Raw genomic sequence first — 24,546 nt, 5'->3', positions numbered from 1 at the left:
CCAATCTGCATCTGGTGCTCAAGAGACCGTAAAATTTTTGCACCTTCCGTGAAGACTTTAAAGAATATAATTTCCGGTCGATTAGTGGCGATGGCAACTTCCCGGTCTTCAGGTGAAAGACTGTACTGTGTCTCAATGCACGATCAAGGAAGTCCTGACCTCTCAAGTGGAAATGACCTCCTTGGACCATCTGGTGTCAAAGGTCACATTGGCCGCCTGACCTTCTGAGGTACATGACTTAACGTTTTGTCCCCACAGTGCAAGGCTTCCTGTTTTAAGACTTAATACTACAATTAAGCTTTTTGATTTTTCAAAAGAAAGCATATTTAGTTGTATTTAAAGTCCATCATGTTTGCCTGGATACGTTTGTCCTTTATACCAGCGTATATCTCCAAATTCCGCATTGTTCTGTCAAAACAAAGGAACAGCCTAAATTTGCTATATAGTTTCCGAACATTAAAACATGTATGCATGCTGAACATTCATGTAGAAATTATGTTACAAAAAAAGAGTGTGTCTGCGGGATACGCCTAAAATGGCAGTCAAATATACATCAAAGAATTTATTTGTTATCTGCTTATCAGACCATAATTGCTTGTGTATATCATCCTGAAGTCATGGTTTGCTGGACATGTTTGTATATATAGCGCAGTTTTAATCTCACCACTGTGCTTATATCAGTTGCAATAAAAGCATAACTGCGATACTTTTACACGTTTTCTTGCTTCATAGCATGATGTTTTGCATGTGTGACTTTCAATGGTTAGAACATATTAAAGTGTTGTGAACTATATAGCAAGAATTATATAAATATCATATTTTTTTGAATTATCTGAATGCAGTAAATCTTGGGCGGCGGAAAGAAAAGGATTTACGAAATATAAAATCCTATACTACAGTATGTACGTCATGGAGCAGTATCAATCGCTGTTTATTAGGCCACATAATCCTCTGTATATGTGTGTGTTTCAGGAACTACGTTTTGGAGCTATATTATTCTCTTTGTAATACACTTAAGGTAAATATAGCAGAAATTAATGACATAATAACTATTACACAGAAGAGTTCAACACTGATGTATAGTATAGGTATAGCCTTTTAATTGGAAGATAAACCCCATCTTTGTGTCGTCGTATAATGTGGGTTTTAGGCAGCGATAAAAAGAAAGTGGCTGTATTTCATCTGACAAGTGTTTGTTTACTTTGTACAGGAATGATGTGAATTTTACAAGCCGTTACGTCATCTCGAGAACGGATGTGACATCTAATGGCAGCGTGCTAAGTGACGGCCGCAGGTGTTTCAATGGTGATTCGATGACCCTCACGAACAATTCTGAATCACAACGCTGCGCAATTCATTCTGTGCCGTGAGATCGGTGCTTTTCGTCCTGCACTATACTGGAACAATGGTAGCACCTTCATGTAGCCTTGAATAAGTTTTGTGGCCATGCATGGATGCACAACTTGGGTTCGAAACCATGACGAGAAATTAACTACATACTGCCACCCATCTAACTACAAACACATTTAACGCCGGATAGGTTAAGTGTTTGAAAAAAGCAAACACACAAATGGACAGTGTATCAAAAGGATTCATGTTGCTGTAGCCTGAGTCACAACTCTGTATACCACAACTAATGTTAGGGAAAAGAACTTTGTCTCTTCGTATTCAAAGCTCTACATATGTTTGATATATATATATATATACATGTATATATATATCAGTATAGACATCAGTAATGGATTCTCATGAGGTGATGAGTTTTCTTACTTCGCATTCCAAATTGCAAAAATACAGTATATATACAGTAAAAGATACAAGAATCTTCATCTTCGTCGTGCATGAGCATGTGTATAAGGCATTGAATTTCCTCCGTATTATACACATGTCAAAGCCTTAAATAGAAACATATAGCTTATGACCATGTAACCTTTAATTTACTACATTATAGTAAATTGAATTTAAAGCTACATGATCATTTGCACGGGTTTAAAAGGTAAATCCAATTTCTTCTGTAGAACCTTTTTTTCGTAAATGGCGATGTCTGGGTTATATGCAGGCTTCGTGATCCATGTGTATGCCCGAGTGTATTGCTTACAGTGCTATATTTTAGTATGGTTTACGCAGAGATATATATATACACATGATATGTGACAAACCAGACTTAAACATGTATGTGTGTGTGTAAAGGAAAAGTATATCAAGAACTTGGTCTCAGGCGAGAACATGTATGTCTCTACATCAAAGCCTTAATTTGTACTTCATATATATACAGTTTTATATATAACTGCATAAATCGGTTTCCATTATTAAGAATAGTTTATCACAACATTCAGGTCGCATATATCGAATTTCAAATTCTGCACATTATGACTTTCATCACATAATTAATACCGTTTTAACAGATTGACATAAGATAATCCGATGACTGACGGACAGAAAACTACTTTCGTAATGTGTACGTAGAACCATCGCCATAATTCTGACCAAAACAAGACAATCCAACATGAAGCTTCCACTTATCTTTTTATTGTAGAATAGCCCAAATAATTACCTATCATAAAATATCATGCGAGCGTCGTTTGTGAACGTGAAAATTAATATTCTCTTCTAATTGCTGTTAGAAAATGGAAACATGCCAATGTCTTTATGCAGTCAGCAATATATATATGTATACGTTTTACGTATAAGCGGCGGTACAGTCGGATATGTATACCGTAAGTAAAATGCACATAGAACCGTCAATCCTCCAAACACATGACTGTAGCCGAGCCAGATGGTGTTGGATTTGAAATGTGCTGGTGCGTTGTAAACTTCTTAAAGTCCGAACCTAGAATATACTGTACACGTGTCGAGCGAGTTATATACATGTAGGTACCTCCGTCACCAATAGGCGCGCTACGTGTTCACATAACATGTAGTATATCCTGAAACATGTGATGGCAAGCAACCTACAACAACAGTAAATAAAACAAAGACCAACAAGAAATATAATTCAATTGGTGTTTAATTCTTTATCACAGCAATGATATGTAATAACATTTTACATCCAGTGTTGATATTGTATAACATGAGACGTCGCTAGGAGTTCTAGAACACTGACCGATTACTTATTTTGGGACGTGCAATATTGATATTTTTTTTGAGCTTCGGGCCAGGTAGTGTTCGTACATATACATCAAGCATGACAAGCCATGCTGCTTAGCATTCACTTATTATTTCGACACTTACGGTTTTTCATTTATTTATTTTTTTTTTTTGGCGTAGTCACACCTGTGTTACTGGATTCAGTCTGCTTATGTACACAATGCTGAGACTACGTATGTACATTCTCGTGGGATATGGTTCAAAGCACAGTACACTTTCAATCTATCTACATTATTTACACATGGTTCAGGTCATTTTTGGTGCTATTTTAAAGATTCAGAGTTTCTACTTCCGAAATAAACGTTTGAAATAAACTATTAAAATATGCAACTTCCATACTTTTGTGATGGTTGAGAAAGCTTTTAACAATTTTATTGCTTTGTGATAGGCAAAATATTTAAAGTATTTGAAAAAGAAATCTTGTGCCAAGAGTCAATGATGGAGTGAAAACAAACCAATATCTAATTATCTAAGATTATCTAAGATTTAACATGATACTCTACTTTTCACACCATAACAATGGTTTCTAAATTATGAATCAGGATAATCTGAAGTCAAATAGATCTATCATTATAAGAATTGCACACACATTCTTCCTTTATTATGTCTTAAGCTACTGCACATTATTTCATAATATCAAATAAATTATGGAAACTATCAGATCTACTATTTAAGTCAGTGGAGAAACCAAATGTCTCCTAATGGTTTTATACCTGGTACATAACATACGTCTCTTTCTGCAATCATTCTACATATCAACCCATGTGCAGTAGTAAAGTTATCATAGTACCTAAAATGAACATAAGTTCAAAGCATTCATAAAAATCTCATTTAAAATATAAGGAAAGAAATAGGGACTTCTTCAGAAACTGACATTACAGATTGAAAATACTGACAAATTGAAGATAGACAAACTGACTATTCAAGCCAACTGAATGTACAGACAAAATGTGATTACAAACAAATACCTGCAGCTGAACACAAATTAAACAAAAGAACAGTTATTAATACAGTAGGGAAAAAAGTCAATTGGATTTGAACATGACAATACATCTAGCTAACAGGCTTTGTACAGGTAAATGCAGTATTACAATACAAATTCACAATGTGGCTAGCTTAATATACAGTATACATATTAGCTCATTTATCCAATTTTTTATAGTACCATTACTTAAAATACAAAACTTACAATCTGCACATTGCAGCAGATTCACAAATGGAAATGGAAATGAAAAAATAAAAATAAAAAGAGACTTCATGTTCATTTGAAAAATCATAATTATTTCAGAAAAATGCTGCATTTTACTTTTTGTTAAATTTTATACTAGTGACTGAATAATCTGGAATAAAGCTGTTGCAGAACGATGGCACATCTACTTATTTCTTCGTCATAATTCTATGAGCACCATTCAGGCTTTTCCCCCAGCACTGGCACACAGGGTAATAGTTACACAAACTTATCTTTGAAGGCCACCTGCAGTTCACAAGCACGAGTGCACATTTGTAATGGCCAACAGAGATATACAACAAATTCCATGAACACAGATTTTTACCTGAAGAGCACAAGACCCAAGCCATCAAACCAAGTTTTACAAATTTGTTAGTTTTCTTAGAGCTGGAACAGGTGCATACAGTAGAACAAATTTCTTCTTTTAAGGATTGGACTATCCAACAGAAATGCTCCATACACAAAGATGATTCAGTAAATCCAGAACATTAGAATTCGTCATAAATACATTTGTAACTTTGCTCCAATTTTTAGTTTTATTATTATCAGGTCAAGCTGGCAGTGCATTGACAGTCAAATACCAAATCTGGAGGTGCCTTCCAAAATAGGGCTGTCTTTGAATAAAGAGTGTGTTTTGAATATAGACTTGCAATGTGACATGAAAATGAGCAACACTTACAAATTTTGACACCAACAGAAGAACATACACAAAAACAATGGGGCAAAAAGGGCATAAATATTATAAACTTTGTTCTTCAAAGAATTCAAGCCAAGTTAACAATATAACAAGATTTAGCAACATGATGTATGAAAATAATCTACACTATAACATAATTATTGGTTGTCATAACAGTCTATTAAAGCAACATATCACATATCAATTACACATTCCATCTTGTACAAGTCCTACTCATAAGCCTCAAAGAAAAGAAAAAACCTGCATATTGACAGGATGAAACTAAAGATGACTAAAGATGAAACATTAACATTATCCTAAGCTCTCAATACTAGGTAAGCTTTATACAAAAATTTAAAATATTTCTTTTCATAATTTAACAATATGCACTTCCAAATCAAGATAAGGTTTCAACAGAGCTACATGAAGATACTGACAGCTGGGTTTGCCCACACTGATCACTGTGCCTAACAGTCATCAAACAAATGAATAACATTTTGTAAAGCTTACTAACTATAGTCTGCAACAAGGTCAAAGCAGATAAACAATACAATATATATTTATACTTTGGAAATGTTCACATGAATGGCGGAAATGTGAAGAAGCGGGATAATTTATAGAGATTTTCAGACCCGTACACGACATTCACCACCATCTCTATTAAGCATTATTCAAAAATTTCATGTAATTCTTCTTTTAAGTTCGATGTATCTCGGCGGTTTTCGGTCCTGGTGGTTTCAGAAATGCCTTCAGTTGCTGTAAATGTAAAATTAACACATCAGGTGATTGATAACTTTATATTTGAAAGTTTTTGTTTATTTGATTGGATTTTAATGGCATACTAAAAATTTTTCACTAATACAACAGTATACAGTTTCCTGGCTGAGGAAATAGAAGTCATCAGGCCATCATGAATGCCTAATAATCTTTGCCAGTTGTTCAGATCTCTGTCATACTGGTCGAAGGTAAATTTTCTCTAACAAACATACGTATTTGGATGTAACACAATCCAAATGGCCATCCAATTGAAGTATATAAAAAAGACAAGTATCGAAAGACAAGGTTCTAAATCACTCAGCCACAACATACTCTTTTATATGTACTTAAAGAGTTAAAGGCATACATGATCAAGAGTGGTTACAAAGTTTGAACCTGGTTAAAGGTTAACTGTTTCAAGTTGTCACATGAAAACTAAGCTCTTAATTCAGTACAATCAATAATACTTATTACAAGAAACATAGACAGTGTATGATTTTCTTCTTTTCATGCACTGTTTTTTTTTTTTTTTTTTTTTTTTTTTGATTGGTGTTTTACGCCGTACTCAAGAATATTTCACTTATACGACGGCGGCCAGCATTATGGTGGGTGGAAACCGGGCAGAGCCTGGCGGAAACCCACGACCATCCGCAGGTTGCTGACAGACCTTCCCACGTACGCCCGGAGAGGAAGCCAGCATGAGCTGGTCTTGAACTCACAGCGACCGCATTGGTGAGAGGCTTCTGGGTCACTACGCTGCGCTAGCGCGCTAACCGACTGAGCCACGGAGGCCCCCATGCACTGTTTTAGCTTTCCCAAAATCTTGCTGTATAATTTAAGTAAAACCATACCTACAGATACACACAGCTCCACATTTACTTCCCCGTGTGCAGCTGGCGCCTAAGAACATCACCATTTCATACCAAAGAGTGATGTCACTGGGACATATGACTGGCTATACTGTTTAAATGTGAAGGATTTGTGATGGTTTTCTTACTTACTCTGGGTATCCAGCTGAGGTGCAGGTGTGGTATTGGATTCTGTGGTATCACTATTCAGAGTATCTGAAGCAAATAAAACACAAAATTACACACTCAAAAAAAAAAAAAAAAGATACAAACATCAAATAATGACAAAAGTCAAGATTGCTCTTTATTCAGATTTTACTACTTGAATGAATACATATGTAAATATGTAATGACACAAAATTGAAGTCATTAGCTCATGCCTTTGACATGACACCTTAATATTCTAACAAAGGGAAAAGATTCTTGTCCTGTTCATATCATGACATGTGGGATAAGACTCAAAACAGGATATGCCCTCTTTATGATTGCAGTGCGGTAACTGCTGACTCGAGTGTAAAATCTCATGTTTAAATCTGAGTTGCCTGCAAAAATTTACGTTCAGAAGCACATAAAGGCCTGAAAATGATATTTTTGATAACCATTCCAAAACGATTAATCAAATTTCACAGCAAAATCTTAAATTGCTCAATGAGAATCAAGCAGAATGTGCAGACTGCAAAAAGTTTCACTTTGGGTAAAATACAGTAATTCTATTACTACAAAAACTCTAGAATAAAAATGTACCCCAAGATTGACTTGGATGATTGGACATACAGGTTTATACATTGAGAATTTACTCACTTTGAGGACCTGAAAGTCGGTCAACATATCTGAGAATTCCATGAACATTATGGGTCAAATTCATTATCACATTCTTCTCTTCAACATATAGATGCATCAGTTTCTCCACTGTAGTCTCCAGCTTGCCAACAGAATTGTTCAAGTTCTAAAATTGAAGAAACACATTAAGGGGAGGTAATTTCAACCGAATACAATCACACGACCTAAGGTTCCAAGTCATGATGCTTGATGGGTAGCCTTCTAAAGCGTGCATACTGTAGTTCTTTAAACTTTAAGTATGTTAGCAAGATGTTTATTCATTTATATTCTGAAAGCATTACTTTGCCTAAACTGGTAATCACATTACTTCTAGTGATAATCAGAAAGTGGCCAACTCAACCAATGTAGATTTGTCTCCAAAATCAAAAAGTTGCACAAATTGCATCCTTTCACATGCCAAAAAGTTGAATTTGGGTAGTTTTCTTCTTCTGAATATTTGCACTTTGTGAACAATTACATGCTGGATTCATAATTTTCAATGATCAGTTTTATGCCTATGGATGGAGGAAACTGTACTGCCTGTGATAAACCAATAACCTTAGGCCAGTTATGGAGGAAATTTAGCACTATGTGATGTTCACTTATTCATCATGTAAGTAGAAGACAAGTCGTCTTCAATACACATAAAATTATTCCAATCAATTGACAAACATCAACTGCTTCAGGTATAAATTCCCTTTTATTTCCAAGGCTGAAGTGACCCCGCACCTCCAGTGCCTAATGTGTAAGAGATCTGCACTTTTATCACTGAGCCATGTCCTCCCTCCTTGTAATTTTCTTTAATTAGTTGCATTAATTAGAAACATTAGGCACTGCTCGGTTTCCTCGTAATCGTAACACTGACCCCTGTCATATAAGTGATATATTCTTGAGTATGACTTAAAACGCAAATCAAATAAATAAACAAATACATAAAAAAGCATTAGAAATCCAATGCACAAATCAGTGCAATTCTAAATCAACACAAAGGCTGTCTTACTTGTACATTGTTGTCTGTAGAGTTAATATGACCATGCAGTACTGCAAGTGTTTTAGCCATATTAACAGAGTCTGCCGAGCTTCCTTCTGTATTAATCTGAAACACCAAAAGTATTTTCCTCACTAAGGGCTTACAGATGTACATTTTGGGTAGGCGAGTGTGTTGGGGATAGGGAGTGGAATCAAATGAATGAGCATGAAAATCCAAATTATCAAGAATCAATACTTACAAAAGATGAAACAAGAGTTCAGGTGAAAAACAACATACACCCCCAACAAATGCATTTGTTTGAAATGTATAAAAGAATACAGCATTGTCGTGATTATAACCCGAGGGGAATCTTCATGGGTGTTAATGGTAGGTATGTGGTTACCTTGACAACTGCACTAGTGGACAAATGTGTCCACCACAAATGAAAACTTTATGCGGAACACAGTTCAAGTTATAGCCCGGACATGAAATCATTCCTATTTATATATTATCTATAGGGAAAACAGTTAAGCGGTTACCATGACAACCGTGAAAATGGTCAAATGCAAGTCACGACACATCATCACATGTATCTATCTTTATCTCGGACATGAAATCACATCTATGATATAGAAAGGGAAATGGCAACCTGGTAACCATGACAACCACGGAACTGGACAAATGTGAGTCGCGCCATCGTCATCGGTGTATGTATCCACCAAAAATGAAAACTCTATGCTGAAAACTGTTAGAGTTACAGCCTGGACAAGAACACAGACAGACGGATGAAATCTCTATAACATAAAACGCCATACCTCTATAACAAGGGAAAATGAAAGTAATTCCACAAAAAGTCTGACAAAAATCTGTCTTGAATATCTTGCATGTTGGAAAATCTCATGCCAGGTCTGATGTACATTATGGATTTCTAAAAAGTTCTGTTTGGTAACTGATTTCTCCTATTACCTGCTGTTCCAGACTGCCTACTGCCACAGAAATATTCTTAACTTCATCTTTGATCGTATCCAGGACAGAGTCTGGGACCACTGGAGCAGCAGACTTGCTAGAATTAGAAAGCTGGAGAAAAAGATCAAGATTTTTTGTAATAATTGTGACTGGACATGAACATTTTGTCCCCCTTTTCTACCTGTAGGCTGAATTTCAGGTCTTACAGTTCTGCTACATTAAACATCTTTGAATTTTTTGCCAATCTGCATTTATTCATGGCTCTTTGTTTAAAAAGAAAACCTCTGCTATGCCCCAGATAAATATCATCAAGGGGCATAACTCTGCAGGTTACCATCAAACCCAAAAGAACATCAGATATGAAACTCAGGAACCCCCTTCAGCACTTACCATGGACTGTATGTAAGTAGTTAGCTCACTTCTCAAATTGACCATAATAGCTGTTGTGTTGATGGAAACAGGTTTCTTGGAAGATTGACTTTCTAGGGCTTCAAATTGACTCTGCAACAAATGATAATATCCATAAAGAACAAATTACAGAAAGGGCAACAATTATACCAGAAGAAGGAAAACAAAAGTAGTTCATACCTTCCGTCAACTGGTACATGGTCTTCCATGAGAAAAAAAAAAAAAAAACAAACAAGAAAAAAAAAAGTCAGCAAACTACCTTGTCTGAATATGGGGAGAGAATGGTCACACCAATGGTTTTACTGATGTAAGTTTAGAGCTTCATAACATAATTTGAGCTTTAATTTAACGTCAATAGAGGGCCGGCATATTTTTTAATCCTGTGAGGTAGCACTAGTGCAAAACAGGACCTCAAGCCATTGTTACATCAAAAATTGATTGTAGCCCAACGTTTACAATATTACAATGTATCACTCTGTTCTGTACTGTCATACTGTGCCTAATGTGACACCATCATGAAGAGCTACATGTAGGAAAAGAACCTTTGACTAAAATGATGTTAAGAAGCTGCTGCCAGGCATTTGACAGGTCCCACAGTCAAATCAAGTTTATAAAATGATCCACTGACCCGATAAAATTGAATCCAGATACAATATTTCACTGATATTGGCACAATCAAAAGGAATATTTTGTCAAAGTTTAGAATTCAATGTGATATAAACAAGTTCGAGTTTTATAGGATGGGTGGATACTTGGGTTTTAACGATGTACTTTACAATTTTTCAGTCATATGACGATGAGGTCGAATTTTTAAGTCCAGCACATAAATCAAATCAGGGTTTTCTGTAACAGACTGATGGATGCACATTATCTCCTTGTACCTCTAAAAATTAGAAATAAAAAATTAGATATGGTATTAGAGATGCTTTCACTGAGCCTTTTCAATACATCCAAATTTATCAATAACACCAAAATTAACCTGTGACCTGAAAGAACTGTGGCTTCTATTCTAGGCTCTACAGAATCTTTAGCCATTAACAAACATACCATTTCTTACACCTACAGCTCTGGAGATTTAAGTATCCGAAGTATCCAAACTATATATCAAAAAACAAACCTCATGATTAGAGAGCTCCTGTCTTATAACATTGATCTCCCCATACAAAGATGCATTGGTTGTCTGTAATTCCTTCTGCATCTGCTCAAGCTGCTATAAACGAAAAAAAAAAAAACATAGAACATATATAAGTCACTCTAATCAGACAATTGAACGCGTAGCAAACATAAAATGTATCTGGAAAAGCCAAATGATCAAGGGCTATATGTTAACTTCACATAAAGAGGCAGCATTTTCCGTGTAGAGAATTTATTATCCATGTGTGTCTGGTGCAAAAAACTAAAGGACTAAAAATATACACAACAGTCCGTTATACATTCAATATTTATATTTGTCTTTTATCATCACTCAGTAAAATGAATTTCACCTCTCAAGACTAAATGCAATTTTCTGAGCGTGTAAGTTTTTGTCTATGTCCATCGACTAACCAAATGAAAATATGGAAATCCAATAGACAGATACTTACAAGTGTCAGTTCAGTAGTCTGCTCCTTATTCATAGAAGCTACAGCTGGAGTAGGAGGGAGTGAAGGCATAACCATCATTTTCAGCTGATTCTGAAAAAGTTGTGCATGGAATTTTGATACAAAGTGATAGACATAATTAGATAAACCAAGCATGTTATTAAAACTTTAACATAGTCTCTGATCTTGCTGTGAACTTGAAGTATACTTGGTGCATTAAAGTGTTGCAAATAGTCAGAACCATTAAAAGGTGAGACACACGCTTTGCCATTATAAAGTGCATGGATGTATATATGAAAATAAACCTGTTCTCTTAAATGTAGGTACAGTTTAAACAAACAGAAGCATGTTTAACTATTCTTCATGATGTATCTGCATGCTTATAATGTAAGCCCAGCAGCTGGCTATTGCCTTGAGATCTGATACAAGGCAATGCTAAGTAACAGGAGCGGCAGAACATTATATATATATTAATTTGGATAGTGAGGGGAGTGGGGGGGGGGGGGAGGGAAACATACCCCACCCCCTTACCACCCTAAAGCCAGTTTCACCGTCTATGGTAATTCTGCTAACTTACCTCAAGCTGCGCAACTCTATCCTCCAACTTCTGAATATTTTTCTTTGTTTTGTCCTCAAGCTGTGCATGTTGTTTCTTAACAGTCTCCAAGTCACTGCCAATATCTGCCATGCTCTATCAATCGGACAAAAGAATCGCCAACGCCATGAACATTTTAATCAATCAAATTACCTTGATGCCTTCGGAAGTAACTTTCTGTACATGGAGGTCAAAAGCAGATTTGTAAAACGAGCAATGAATACCATATATAAACAGTTCTTGCTAGTATAGACCAGTAAGTTTCTGGACCTCCCTTGTCACATACAGGACATATTATCTTACCAAATTTTTTTCAAGATGAACTACCAACAATGAAGGTAGTACAGCTATACCTGACAATGCATAATGAACTCACTTTAGCAAGATTTTGGCCATCCATGCTAGATTCGTCAGGGTGTTGACCCATCTTCTTCTTGATTTCTGTCAGCAACGTCTGTAGTAATTTTACCTTTAAAGATGAAAAAAAGAACCCCATCAAACAAAGACAATGCCACCGTTTGACCTAAACACATCTATATCAATTCATACATGAATGTCCCTTTAATTTATGCTGCGCATGTACTTTCTCACCTACTTCCTTGATTCCACAATTTCCCAGTTTAGATGGGATAGCAGAATTCAAAAAAAGTGTTATGTCCAATCCTTTATATTCCATTACCTCAGTGGACTCTCAGGTAATGACAGCTTAAATACAAGGAGACATCAATCCTCTCCTCTTTCAGCGTAGATCAAAGCTCTCAACTGTGGTAATCATGTTTTAATGAATGAAATGAAGATAATATGTTATTTTACTCGGGCCAACAAAAAAGTTTTTTAAGGGCCTAATCCAATCCAGTGTCCCATTTCATTTCATTAGAAGCTTGAACAAGGGTGTCACTTATATGGCCATGATACTGCTACCCATTTTCATCTCCTATATCAAAGCGAAACAAATCTACATATGTGGTATTTTATACATGTCAAGATTGATTTAAAGACTTCCCTTTGATTTAAACATATTATTACCCACAAACTAGTTCTGCTTCTGAAAATCTGGCATTACATTGACAAGCAATGTCTATGTATATTCCACTCACACAGATTCAAAGAAACTCACCTGTTGACTAACAGTGGTAAGATTTTTGATCACCTCTTCCAGGCCTTGTTTCCCACTGCGATAACCCAACAGAGTTTTATTCCAGTCCTGTAATTGAGATTTGATACTCTCCAATTCTGCAGGTACACCTTGATTACTGTTTTCAGCTGGAATTAAAAGAAAAAATATGTTGAAGACAGAACATGAATGTGAGACCACCACTGGGAAGTCAGATGTTATGAAACCTGAAATCTCCTTCGACATTTCAACAATAACAATTTCAAAAATGCCTAATAAGGATAACAGAAAATACATGTGCTTTGTTTGTTGCATAAAAACATCAGACAACAATTGTACATGTAGCACTTTAACATGAATTATTATAACCTACTGAGTCAACGCAAATATAAAAAGAAGGCTCCTGTTAGAGCAAAATCACAGAAGTATACATATGTATCATAGATGTGTCAAAAATGTTAACTAATACCAAATATAACAAAGGTGTAATAGCTGTCTTAAAAATCACCTACATCTGTTGCAATAATAGAAACACAAATGTTACAGAAGAGGATAACATATAACCCCCAAAAAGTAAGCAAATAAAATGTACACATAATTACAAAACTTATTTATAAATAATATATAATTTATACTATCATCAGGTTACACAATGATATTTTAACCGCATCATTAAAAAAAAACAAACAAAAAACAGTTGGAGTGTCAAATGAGGATATACTTTATGACAAAATGTTGTGTTTTCTACATATCATACAGGAAGTGTATGTCTTCAGACTGACACTCAAATGAACAATTACAATCCATTACCATGAAATTATTACCATCAAATTATGCGTTTACAAATGGGTTTAGCACAAGAATAATAAAATTCACTTTCTTTTTTTTCTGCCAACATCAATGATATATTCAGATGTATATATAATGCACATCTCTCAACTTCCAACCAGGAAATCAAATAAATGTATGAAAATTTAAAACTAAGCAGTAAATTCAGACAAGTGCATGGACATGTTTGATGTTAGTTGATCATAACAGCGTACAGACAATCTATCCCTTGTACACCTGCTACTGATTCACAAAAAAACAAATAAGCTTTGTTATTTCAACTAATAGCCACCAGTAATAAGGCTAAAACACAGTAGTAGTTTTCATAAGTATAATTAAATGGCCTGAAAGAAAAATGAACATTGTTAAAATATCACAATTCTTTCACCAAACCCTGTGTACCTGATTGAATTCTGCCCCTCAATGTATCTATCTCTGTCTTTAGCTCCAGATGCACCCACATCAGGCCTGCACAGGCCACAACACATGCCAGAAGCAGTAGGAAGGCCAAGACAGTCAGGCATGTGCCACACAAAGAACCACCACGTCGACTGAAATAAGCCAAAACATTCTTTTGTGACAGAAAAACTCACACAAAACTTGTAACTCTGCATATAAAGGCTTATCATAATATTGCATCAACAGTGGTTTTTCTTCCTTCTACACCCCAGGTGGCTATTTGACTTCAATTTTTATAATGGGCTTACCGAGTATCATAGCCAAGGCAGAAGCAAATGGTAAACCATACACCACTTAACACAGAGTCTGATAAGTCCTTTATAAACGATGTCTTCCATCAAACATGTGTGAACTGTGGCTTTCACCTTTCACAATACTCACTTCATACACATACTGTTTATATGACTCAATAATGACACCATCCCAAAGCTCATGGCATACATATTGTTGAAGCCCAAGCAATTTTGCCTTAACCACAGTTATGGGTCTGGAAAGGGGTCTTGTATCTGGACAGTGCATGTGTTAAACCTGAAAAGAAATACTCTATCGCCCATTTGTTGTGAAGCACTGTGTTGCGTAGAAAATTTGGGGCTGGCATGATATTACAAAATGGAATGTACGTGGTTTACCATTTGTTCTGCTATAAATATGATAGCCTATAAAGACACCACCCACCGTGAAAGAATTGCCAAAACACTGTGTTTAGTCATTTCTCTAACTTTTATGAATAGACACAGCAGACTTGACACTAAGATTATCAAAATATGCACAGCATTCATTATTTCAAATACAGATGATGCTGCTGAATGCTTCACATGCAAATTAATATGCTATGTTTTCTATACCAGTATATCTCTGTGTGACTGTTTTTGTTTCCCTACAACATTAAAACACATGTTAAGGGTTGTGAGTCATTTCACTTACAGTTTCTTAAAGTGCAGGCCTGTTCGGTTTGAGTTATGGTCTTTAGATGGTTTCAGTTTTAAACAGATCAGAAACAGGCGATGGGATCAAATGATTTGAATTATAAAATAACTAAATATAATACATTTCAAACTGAAATCTGGCCATGTTCTTTTTGGTGAAGGGTGGATACCAACCTTGGCCTGTTCATTTTCATCTTACTTTGAAACTGTCATCGTTAGTACCACAGGGGTTGTGAGGTAAACGTTATACCATCCGCCCCCAGTTAATGAATAGCCGTGGAGCATTTGACATGGTGAACTATTGGCGTGAAATGATATCACAATTTCCTAACTCTTGATTGATTTTATATAGATTACATCAATGAAATAAAATAAATTAGATTAGTAAGTTAGAGTAATAGCACCAACTTTCCTGTCTTCAAATCGGCATTGCAGGTGTCTTGCTAGTTCATGCAGATGTGGGTGAGACAGGTGGAAGCTCTTGCAAACTAACACAGCTAAAAGACGTGATCATACGTCAGGTGCCAACGGTGCCATCAAGTCAACAGATACGTGTATTTAATCTAGCAACCACTGTTAAATAACGTCTTTTATCTACATTAGTTTGCGAGAGCTTCCATGCTGATATCTGTGTGAACTCACTAGACCCCCGAAACATCGATTGGGCTTATTCATCAAAACACAGGTTAGGTATAGGCATTTTGGGGAATTGAATAAATTTCGCAGACCTAAGAGTAAAGACCCAAAACTCTCCACCCCCCACCATTTATTAAAGTCCTGTCATGACTCCGACTGATAAATAATGATTTGCTTAAATTCCAGCTTGAGCTTCAAAATGGTGTTGATTTATTATTTATTTTATTTGATTGGTGTTTTACGCCGTACTCAAGAATAGTTCACTTATATGACCTCGGCCAGCATTATGGTGGGAGGAAACCGGGCAGAGCCCGGAAGAAACCCAGGACCATCCGCAGGTTGCTGACAGACCTTCCCACTTACGGCCGGAGAGGAAGCCAGCATGAGCTGGACTTGAACTCACAGGGACCGCACTGGTGAGAGACTCCTGGGGCATTATGCCAAAATGGTGTTTAACTCCAAGTACTGATAACTATGGCTAAAGGGGCCTGTGTGAAACTGATACAGTATTTAGTTAAAATTAAATTAAATGATGTCTATTTTCAACAATTTCTGATCTTTACCTGCCTCAAGGTTAAATCGTTGGATTTAAAAATGCGGTCCATCCCGCAAGGCACTTTGCGGAACGAAGTTGGCCGATGAATCCACTCCAAAACGGAGACGTGCTGAATTCTAGTGTGCATTAAAGAGAATAGTACCTTTATTACCACTCCTGCAAGTGGAAATCCATTCCCGAGATGAAATGTTGTTGAAATCCACAGATATATTTTCTTCTCGCTTGTCAAAATAACTTTGTGCTGTCATAGTGAATTGGGTGTACTAAAATCTCGGAACTGCACAAAAAGATACAGAAATCAATCGAACAAGACCACGAAACTAGTCTTAGGTATTATGACATCCAGCAATGATTTCATCAGTCATCATGGATGTAAAATAGAAAGAACATGTTACTCGGTCAGTTAAATGAGAAAAATTATATTCTACAGGTTCCAATCAAGTCTTGCGGCTATCAAATGCGCATCTGCTTCATTATCCATGTTTTCCGTTGATGCCCTCAGATACATTCCTAATTTTGGATGCACCTGATGCGTCCCCTGTGCACACCACGATTTTGAAGAGGAAAGTCAACACTTCATCAGATTTTCTCTATATAACTAATTTGAAATGGATTTAAACTTGTATGCTTGATTGAAGACATCATTTTCCCTTCAATCCTCAACAGAAATTGGAGTATGGTGCTGTTTTACAGTGGATTTACGGACCCACTTCATTTCGCAAACTGCCTTGCAGAATAGACCTACAACGTTTCTGAATTCAATGATTAAACTTTGAGGCCGGTAAATAGCTGAAATTGTTGGAAATATAACTCAACGTTTAATTTAACTGAACTAATATTATATTATGTATCCACTGAATAAGAAAAAATACTGTCTCACTTTCTAACACTGATTTTCGTGTCTGGTGAGCTAAACTCCTCGATTTCAGAAGAATCCGATTCATTTCGCAGAAGTTCGTGACCGCTTCTGGTTTTTCGCCGGGCCTTTCCATTGCTGACAAGCGCGTCCAGTTCACGACGCTTTTTCATCTTTTTGCCGTGTTTGAACTCCACATTGATTAGTCTCCCGCCGGAATCCAGCTTGTCGTGCTTTCTCACCATAAGGTGTGTCGTTCAGTGTACAGAACGCATTCAGACATAACAAATTTATCGTGATATTGCTAGTTTTTGGGCTTCACAGCATCAACTTAACCCCGGAAATGTTGGACGACTACGCATGCAATTAACGGATGAAAACGAGAGCAGCTAACACGATTGGTTAAAAATCGTCATACAATCAAGGGAAATAATTTTGTCTGAAAATGTACACAGTTCACTCCCTTCTTTAGATAATTTTTTCCAGCTTTTTCAAACCAAACAACTAAAAATATTGATGAACAGCAAACTTACCCATAAAATTACAACATACATTAGGACTTGACAAGTAGAATACTGTACATTGACAAAATTTTTGTAAAAAGCAGAAAACATTATTTATAGCAATATCCTGAACTAAAACAACAGACAAAAAATTAAAAAGAATGTAAAGGAGAGAATCAATCTAATCTGAACCAAACGAAATATTTAATCTTTCTCATTGCAACATCATATGAAATACATAATCAAAACAGATTAAATCATGTCCAATGACAGCTAAAAAATCCAGAAAAATCATTTTCAGGTCCATATATAATATAAATTTCAAAAACTCTCAATATGCTCCTGATGGTTTACTAAGAAATATCACTTAAAAAAAGATACAGGCAGTTTGGGTTTATCTTCGAGTTTTTACACAATTAAACATGAAAATATATGAACACAATCCACCCAATACATATATAAGTATTTGTACACTGCATCTATACAGCAATCTACATTGTTGAGATATGGCGCAAAACACTTATCAAATAAATAAAGAAGGTTGAGATAATAACTTGTCACAGAATCTATTAAAATGCAGTCACAGGTGATCTGCATCACTTTCAATAAAATATAAAATTGTGGAAGTCTTCCAACTCTTTGTGTAAATAATTCATGACATATTTAATAAGCTAGAAACTGTAACACATACACAAAACTAGAATCCAGAAGTTCGAAATACCCCCTTCCATCCATCAACATTTTCAAAAATAAAAGAAACAAAACGTTAAAAGAAATGACAGGAATTCATATGACAAGTTTGGCTTTATGTAGATTCTTCCATAGACCATTTGCAGTGTTCATGGATTACACTACATCCAGTTTGAACAGAGAAACATAGCAATCAGAAGTACCTGGACAGGAGTAACTATGAACATAATTAACTCATTGTGCTTAAGCATAATCCTGCATCAGTTTAGATGATACCATCTTTCATGGCAATATGTTCAGTACTTCAAAAAGAGTTTCAGGGACAAAGTCTGAATACCTGGAAAATTACTACTAGTATTTCGCAAAGTCCTAAGTCAAGGTAATTATGACAATAATTACTCAATTGTAATTAAAGTTAAGCATGCACAAGTTCAGGTGACAGGTAAGATGTACTGGCAACTATCATAAAAGTCAGCATCGTCGTTTGGGAGGAACTGCATGGGCAAAATCTGAATGCATGAAAAGGGCTATTACGATTGGCTGACAAAACTAACCTTAAAGCATGTGAAATCATGAAAACTTGATAGCTTGGTGAGGAGAAGTGTTTTTCCCACAGGTGGGCTATGTTCAAAGAACGTTATATTATGACTGGTCTCATCAAAAAGCTCACCTTGAATTTTCTTCACCTGAGCCTGTAGATCTTCAACCCGTTTAGTCAGTTGAAAAGTGGTCACCCCAAAGAAGGACATGGCACCAATAAGAACCAGAGCCAGTATCATCTTAAGGAGCACCCAGATGGAACACATATTTTGGCCATATGAATGGCTCTTTCGCCTATTTGTGCATGAAAGTAAAGAATACAATATACATGTATGTTACATTGTCACTGCCAGGGAAAAATATTCGCTATTACCTAGTGCAAGTGATCAGCACGACAATCAGATTTTAAATCTTTTGAACACTTTTTCAGATACAATCTAATGCAATCTAAGTTTTCAAAAATTCTTAATGTTATTATGTGGAGTCTTTGATATAGGTTAGGTGTAATTAATATTACTGTACTACTCTGACCAGCAGTTTAAAAGTGTAATCCAATTTTCGAAAGAGAAGATGGCATTGGTCACTGGCCCACAAAATCAAGCTTTACTCAAACGTGTTGATAATGGAGTCCACAATATGCATACATTTATATGTTACAAAACTTATTTTCTGTTGTTTCCAAACTTGTGTTCTACTTCCTTTCTTAACCTATTCTTATACGATGGACTCCTTTGCCCACTCAATACAAGGAACAGTTGTTTCCGCTCAGAGTGCAGGAAATCTTGTCCATATCCCTTAGGCCCTACTTTTTATAACTAGAATGAGAAGATTGTTCTGAGTGTTTTAGTTTGACAATTTAATTTGTAAACGATATTCACTAAGATATCACATATATCCCTATATAGGCCTATGTACATATCATCTACTATAATCTAAGAGGATTATAAAATTTATTATAAATTAAAATCATCATTTCTTTTTTGAAGTGGTGATACCTAATAAGCCTATTGATATCATATTGATTTATTTGTATATCATTGCACATTGCCCTGCAAAAAAAGTTATACAAAATACACTGAATATACCATGCTTTCACCCACTTCCCATGGTCCTACCCCAACGCTCTCACTGATAATAAACCATGTCATAGGTCGTGTTATATGACTTCGGATGAAGCATCCCAACTTACAAGTTCTATTATGCTGAAACTGTAAGATCACATGCTTTGAGATCTCACCTTTTCGACGGTTTGCTGCTTGATTTCTTCGGGGGCGGGAGGGTTAGCAACTCCACAGTGTCGCTGTCACTAACAGAATCTATCAGCTTCATCAGGTCTTTAGTTCCAGAGTTGAAATCAAAACTCATAATTAAGGAAGCAAACTCTTCTTAACAACGTGGAAGTCGTCAGCCTAGTTTACAAACTTCCGCGAATAAGTTCTGTATGACGTCACAAGAAGTTCGACCACAAGCTTAGGCCTCTCATGATTGAACCGGCTCTGTATGCTGCTGGACTTTTTCTGTGCAAGAAGATTCCGCGAACTTTGCTTACACTAAAACCCCGCAAGTTAACACGAAAATTGTGTTTGAATGAACTTATCCATGCAGTATCGCATTTGCACAGAAAATAAATACTGGGAGTAACAAAAAGGGGGACATAACTCGTATGAAGGCTTTTTATATGCACTTCACTGCATGGTCAGTCATGTCATGCACTCCGCTAAAAAAGAAAACGAGAATTGTGCAGCACTGAATTGGGAAGGCTTTCAACTATGATTGTTAATTTGGAACTTTCTTTTGTCTTGGTCACATCTGGAATACAATATCTTACACAAGATTGTTTGATTGTCACATATGCATGAATTGTATAAAGCAGACATGTATACGCTACATTCCTACACATAAATATACCATTCAAATAAATGTAAAAAATTGCTAATATTGGTAGTATCGCAAACTGACATGATTATTATATGTATACCTCCGCAGGTAAAGTCACAGAATGCTGTAATAAGACTGCAGATCGACAGACTTGGACAATTATCCAAAATTTAAATTATATGTACATTGTAGCATTAAAATGTATAGGCCTTTATATACGAAGTAAAATGTCAATTATACACATTGTAGCGTTAAAATGTATATAAGACAACGTATAACGCGGTATGTGTAACGAAAAAACGCGCAAGCAAGCCTTCTATACACAAGTTTAAACAATTGTACATTTTGTTCCACAAAGTATTATACACGTAGAAATAACACACAACTTTTGTTCGTGCATGTAGCCAATAGTGTTTACATTTTCCCCCTTTATATTAGTTTATCTATTTACGCATACATGTCTACCAGGAAAATATATTATCATGCTAAAAGGATTACGTAGTCCATGTGTGAATTATTATAACTATGCATCAGTTTCAAGTCGTCACGCATGCAAGAGTGCTGACTGCAACTTGAATGTGTGGATCCCGTGTAAATCAGTTCTATATATATTTGGCAAAACCAATCAACTTGTAGGTCTACAAGTAAACGTTTATTTCACTTTCTTGATGGAAATTTGGTAGTTGTCCACTTTTGTATATACTTAATTTGAACTATAGGCCTATATAGGCCTTAACTTGATGCATGGTATGGGTGAATATACGCACCATATAATTTTACCTTTCTTGCATATTCAGATTGTTTGGACATGTTTTTATTTTTATTTATTTTTTTCTCATTTCCTTATAATTACGTATGATCTGCTTGAGCCATACCACTGCATGCCTCATGCACATTATTATATTGTTCTATTCTAGCTTGTTGACTGGTTCAGCTTGATGATCGAAGTTTGACCTAATTCCAATCATATATATATATATATATATATATATATATATATATATATATATATATATATATATATATATATATATATATATATACGTGTCCACTCTTTTTAACGTATATGGACTGCAAAATCTGACATCTCAGTATATCAATATATCAATACAGTGTTTGTCAACTTCGTTCCGGGTAGTTAATTTCTGGCGGCTTGCATGAATATATACGAATCACTATATTCTCAAGCGCATTATTGTTTGGCCATGGTATTTTTTGTGAATGGTTTTGTCCTCAGCGCGAGAGCACTAATCCGTTGTTTGAGCATACAGTTTTCGTATTTTTTTCTCCAACCTAAAACAAGGCGCACATGCTCTCTCGGCCTGGATTTTTACATGCATGCATTTTTGCGCTTAAATCACAAACACGGAGTGCTTATATAAGCCTACATGCATGTCTATCATACAACAGCTTGGCGTTTAAACGCGTACGTTTTACGTTTTATCACTTTCTTGTCCAAGCGCACAAAATGTCTGAGTCTATTAAATTCATCGCTTTTAATTCTCAATCCATGCAGTTGAACTGTTGATGAGACGTGTTGCAGCTGACATGTGGGCATTTACACCGTTGCATGATTCCGTTTCTTTCTTTCACACAATCAAAATTGGCCGTTGTCATATATATAGCGCTGCATTCAACTTTCACCACATGTCCAGCTATAGTCATGCAGAAAAAAACCCTTCTGTTTATCAGTGTAAACCTTAGCTTATTTTTTCAAGGTCATTGGGTCTGTGTCTGGATCCATTATTTTGTTAAATCTATCCCTTAATGTTTACCGAAGTTATATACACGGCATAGGCATTATGAAGAATCAGCTTTATTTTGGTGTCCATGGCCTAGTTTATTGGGGATCAGCCTTAATTCATTTTGAGGCTGCTTTATTTAGACATATACAGAGGTTTTTTTTTACTTTTCATTAACATAAGTATTAGTCATACATGTTCCCCAAAACTTTTAAAAAGGATACTTTTTTATGTAAACCATGTGATTTTCAATAATATATCAATATATAAGTTATATTGGATAACGCATTGAAGAGCCCTCCCTGGTAGTCCATGGGCCAGACCTTATATTGGTACCACCTGAGGCCAAAATAAATGGTACTAACATGTTTACAGGCTCAGTATAAGTAAATTAAGATACGATAGCCTTTCGACAATGCTTTATGTGCTTTATCACATATTTTGAGAAAGTGAAAAATGATCATTTTCCGTGTTGTGTAAATGACGAAAGCAAGAGAAACGCCATATGTCTCACATTCTCAGTCAACAAAAAAGTAAAGGCATGCTAAAAAAAACCTGGTTTGTATTGTTTATGTTTATGCAAATTTAACAATCAACTTTTTTGCATAAACAATGTGTTAATATGAGCTATTAGCAAAATATTCCTCTGACCGGTACCTTCGCATGTAAAATCTGCGACCTTTTCAGTTGGCCTGATAGCCACAGCTATGTAGCCTTTTCTTTTACAACTGTCATTATTTAGGTTTAGATAACGTGAATTAACTCAAGTATAGTTATATTCACGTTATAGTCTTACATGTTATTCATATATTACATTGTCATTGCTATTAACTGATGATATATTTTATCTTTTAACAAATATTTATTATAAGAACTGCCAACCACCAAGACTAAGGTTTTCACAAAGGGTATAGGTGACTCCTTTGAATTCAAAGACAAACAAAACAAGTATATGAAAGACCATTAAAGAATGTCCCTGAGTAGTGAACCCTAGTAAAATGCATGTGAAATACTGCATTCTGCCATGGCCGTGGTGGCCGTTTTGACCATATATATATATTGAATTAAGTGATGTCACACCGTGTTTTTGCTACTTTAAACACTTATAGATGTGGCGTCACTGATACAAATTGGGCCCAACAGCATTTTACTGGTTGGGGACAAATGTAACAAAAAAAAAAAAAATTTGTATCCCATGCTCTGCTTCATCTGGCAAATATATCCTTTTTGTGTTCTCTTGACCTTTATGTAAACTCCAGTGATATTCTGACTCCTTGGGTCGATGAGAGGTGTATGTCGAACGCCCTATAACAGTAGTGATCATCAGATAACGTACATCCCACTTCCAGATGTAGCCAACAGATTATTAGATGAATAAATAACAAAATAACAAAAATACATTTCCTTCGTGTGAAAACTTGTCTCTTTCCAAAGGTACAGTTGGCGAACCTTCCACCCAAAACATTGCCTGATATGTCCCAAAACATCTGTCCCATCACAATGAAATATGGCTACACGCGCAGACGAGAGCATATATACGTAGAGGAATATACCTGGTGTGACACTTTAATTTTATTTTCAGGTGTGAGCGTGAAAAACCAAAACAAAACAAACAAAACAAAACATATATACGTAGAGGAATATACCTGGTGTGACACTTTAATTTTATTTTCAGGTGTGAGCGTGAAAACCAAAACAAAAAAAAAAAAAAAAAACAGAACGATCTTAATTTCCAGAAAAATTGACATATATTTGGCGTATATTTTTTCGTGTTTTGCATGGTAGCAATATCCTCATTAAATCAAGCCAGACACTGCCTATATGC

The 24,546-nt window shown here is 35.7% G+C and overlaps 1 protein-coding gene across 2 annotated transcripts; it reads right to left on the bottom strand.

Annotated features, from left to right (window-relative positions):
• Nucleotides 1-3,004: 3,004 nt before the first annotated feature.
• On the bottom strand, nt 3,005-20,517 carry LOC135469925 (EF-hand calcium-binding domain-containing protein 14-like). Of its 2 annotated transcripts, none has more exons than XM_064748567.1 (13): nt 20,339-20,517; nt 19,232-19,395; nt 13,111-13,256; nt 12,370-12,462; nt 11,976-12,089; nt 11,402-11,491; nt 10,936-11,028; nt 9,801-9,911; nt 9,411-9,521; nt 8,475-8,570; nt 7,457-7,601; nt 6,809-6,871; nt 3,005-5,807 (listed from the first exon to the last, which is right to left on the bottom strand). In XM_064748567.1, the coding sequence occupies exons 1-13, from the start codon at nt 20,464-20,466 to the stop codon at nt 5,719-5,721; spliced, it is 1,443 nt and encodes a 480-aa protein (XP_064604637.1). In that variant the 5' UTR covers nt 20,467-20,517; the 3' UTR covers nt 3,005-5,718. The 2 variants fall into 2 exon arrangements, with proteins under 2 accessions (XP_064604637.1, XP_064604636.1); XM_064748566.1 differs by lacking the exons at nt 19,232-19,395; nt 20,339-20,517 and adding exons at nt 14,338-14,486; nt 17,393-17,710.
• Nucleotides 20,518-24,546: the final 4,029 nt, after the last annotated feature.

Source organism: Liolophura sinensis, chromosome 7 (genome assembly GCF_032854445.1).
Source record: "Liolophura sinensis isolate JHLJ2023 chromosome 7, CUHK_Ljap_v2, whole genome shotgun sequence".
Classification (NCBI taxonomy): Eukaryota; Metazoa; Mollusca; class Polyplacophora; order Chitonida; family Chitonidae; genus Liolophura; species Liolophura sinensis.
This window is presented reverse-complemented; position numbering and strand designations above follow the sequence as displayed.

What these genes read in the sequence shown, in the direction of transcription:
- LOC135469925 (XM_064748566.1), bottom strand. Translation starts at nt 17,613, where the DNA reads ATGGTGAGAAAGCACGACAAGCTGGATTCCGGCGGGAGACTAATCAAT. An exon ending in CTACAGACAACAATGTACAA is followed by an intron (nt 7,602 to 8,474) that starts GTAAGACAGCCT and finishes CTTCAATTTTAG; the next exon opens with AACTTGAACAATTCTGTTGG. An exon ending in CCGACTTTCAGGTCCTCAAA is followed by an intron (nt 6,872 to 7,456) that starts GTGAGTAAATTC and finishes TATTTGCTTCAG; the next exon opens with ATACTCTGAATAGTGATACC.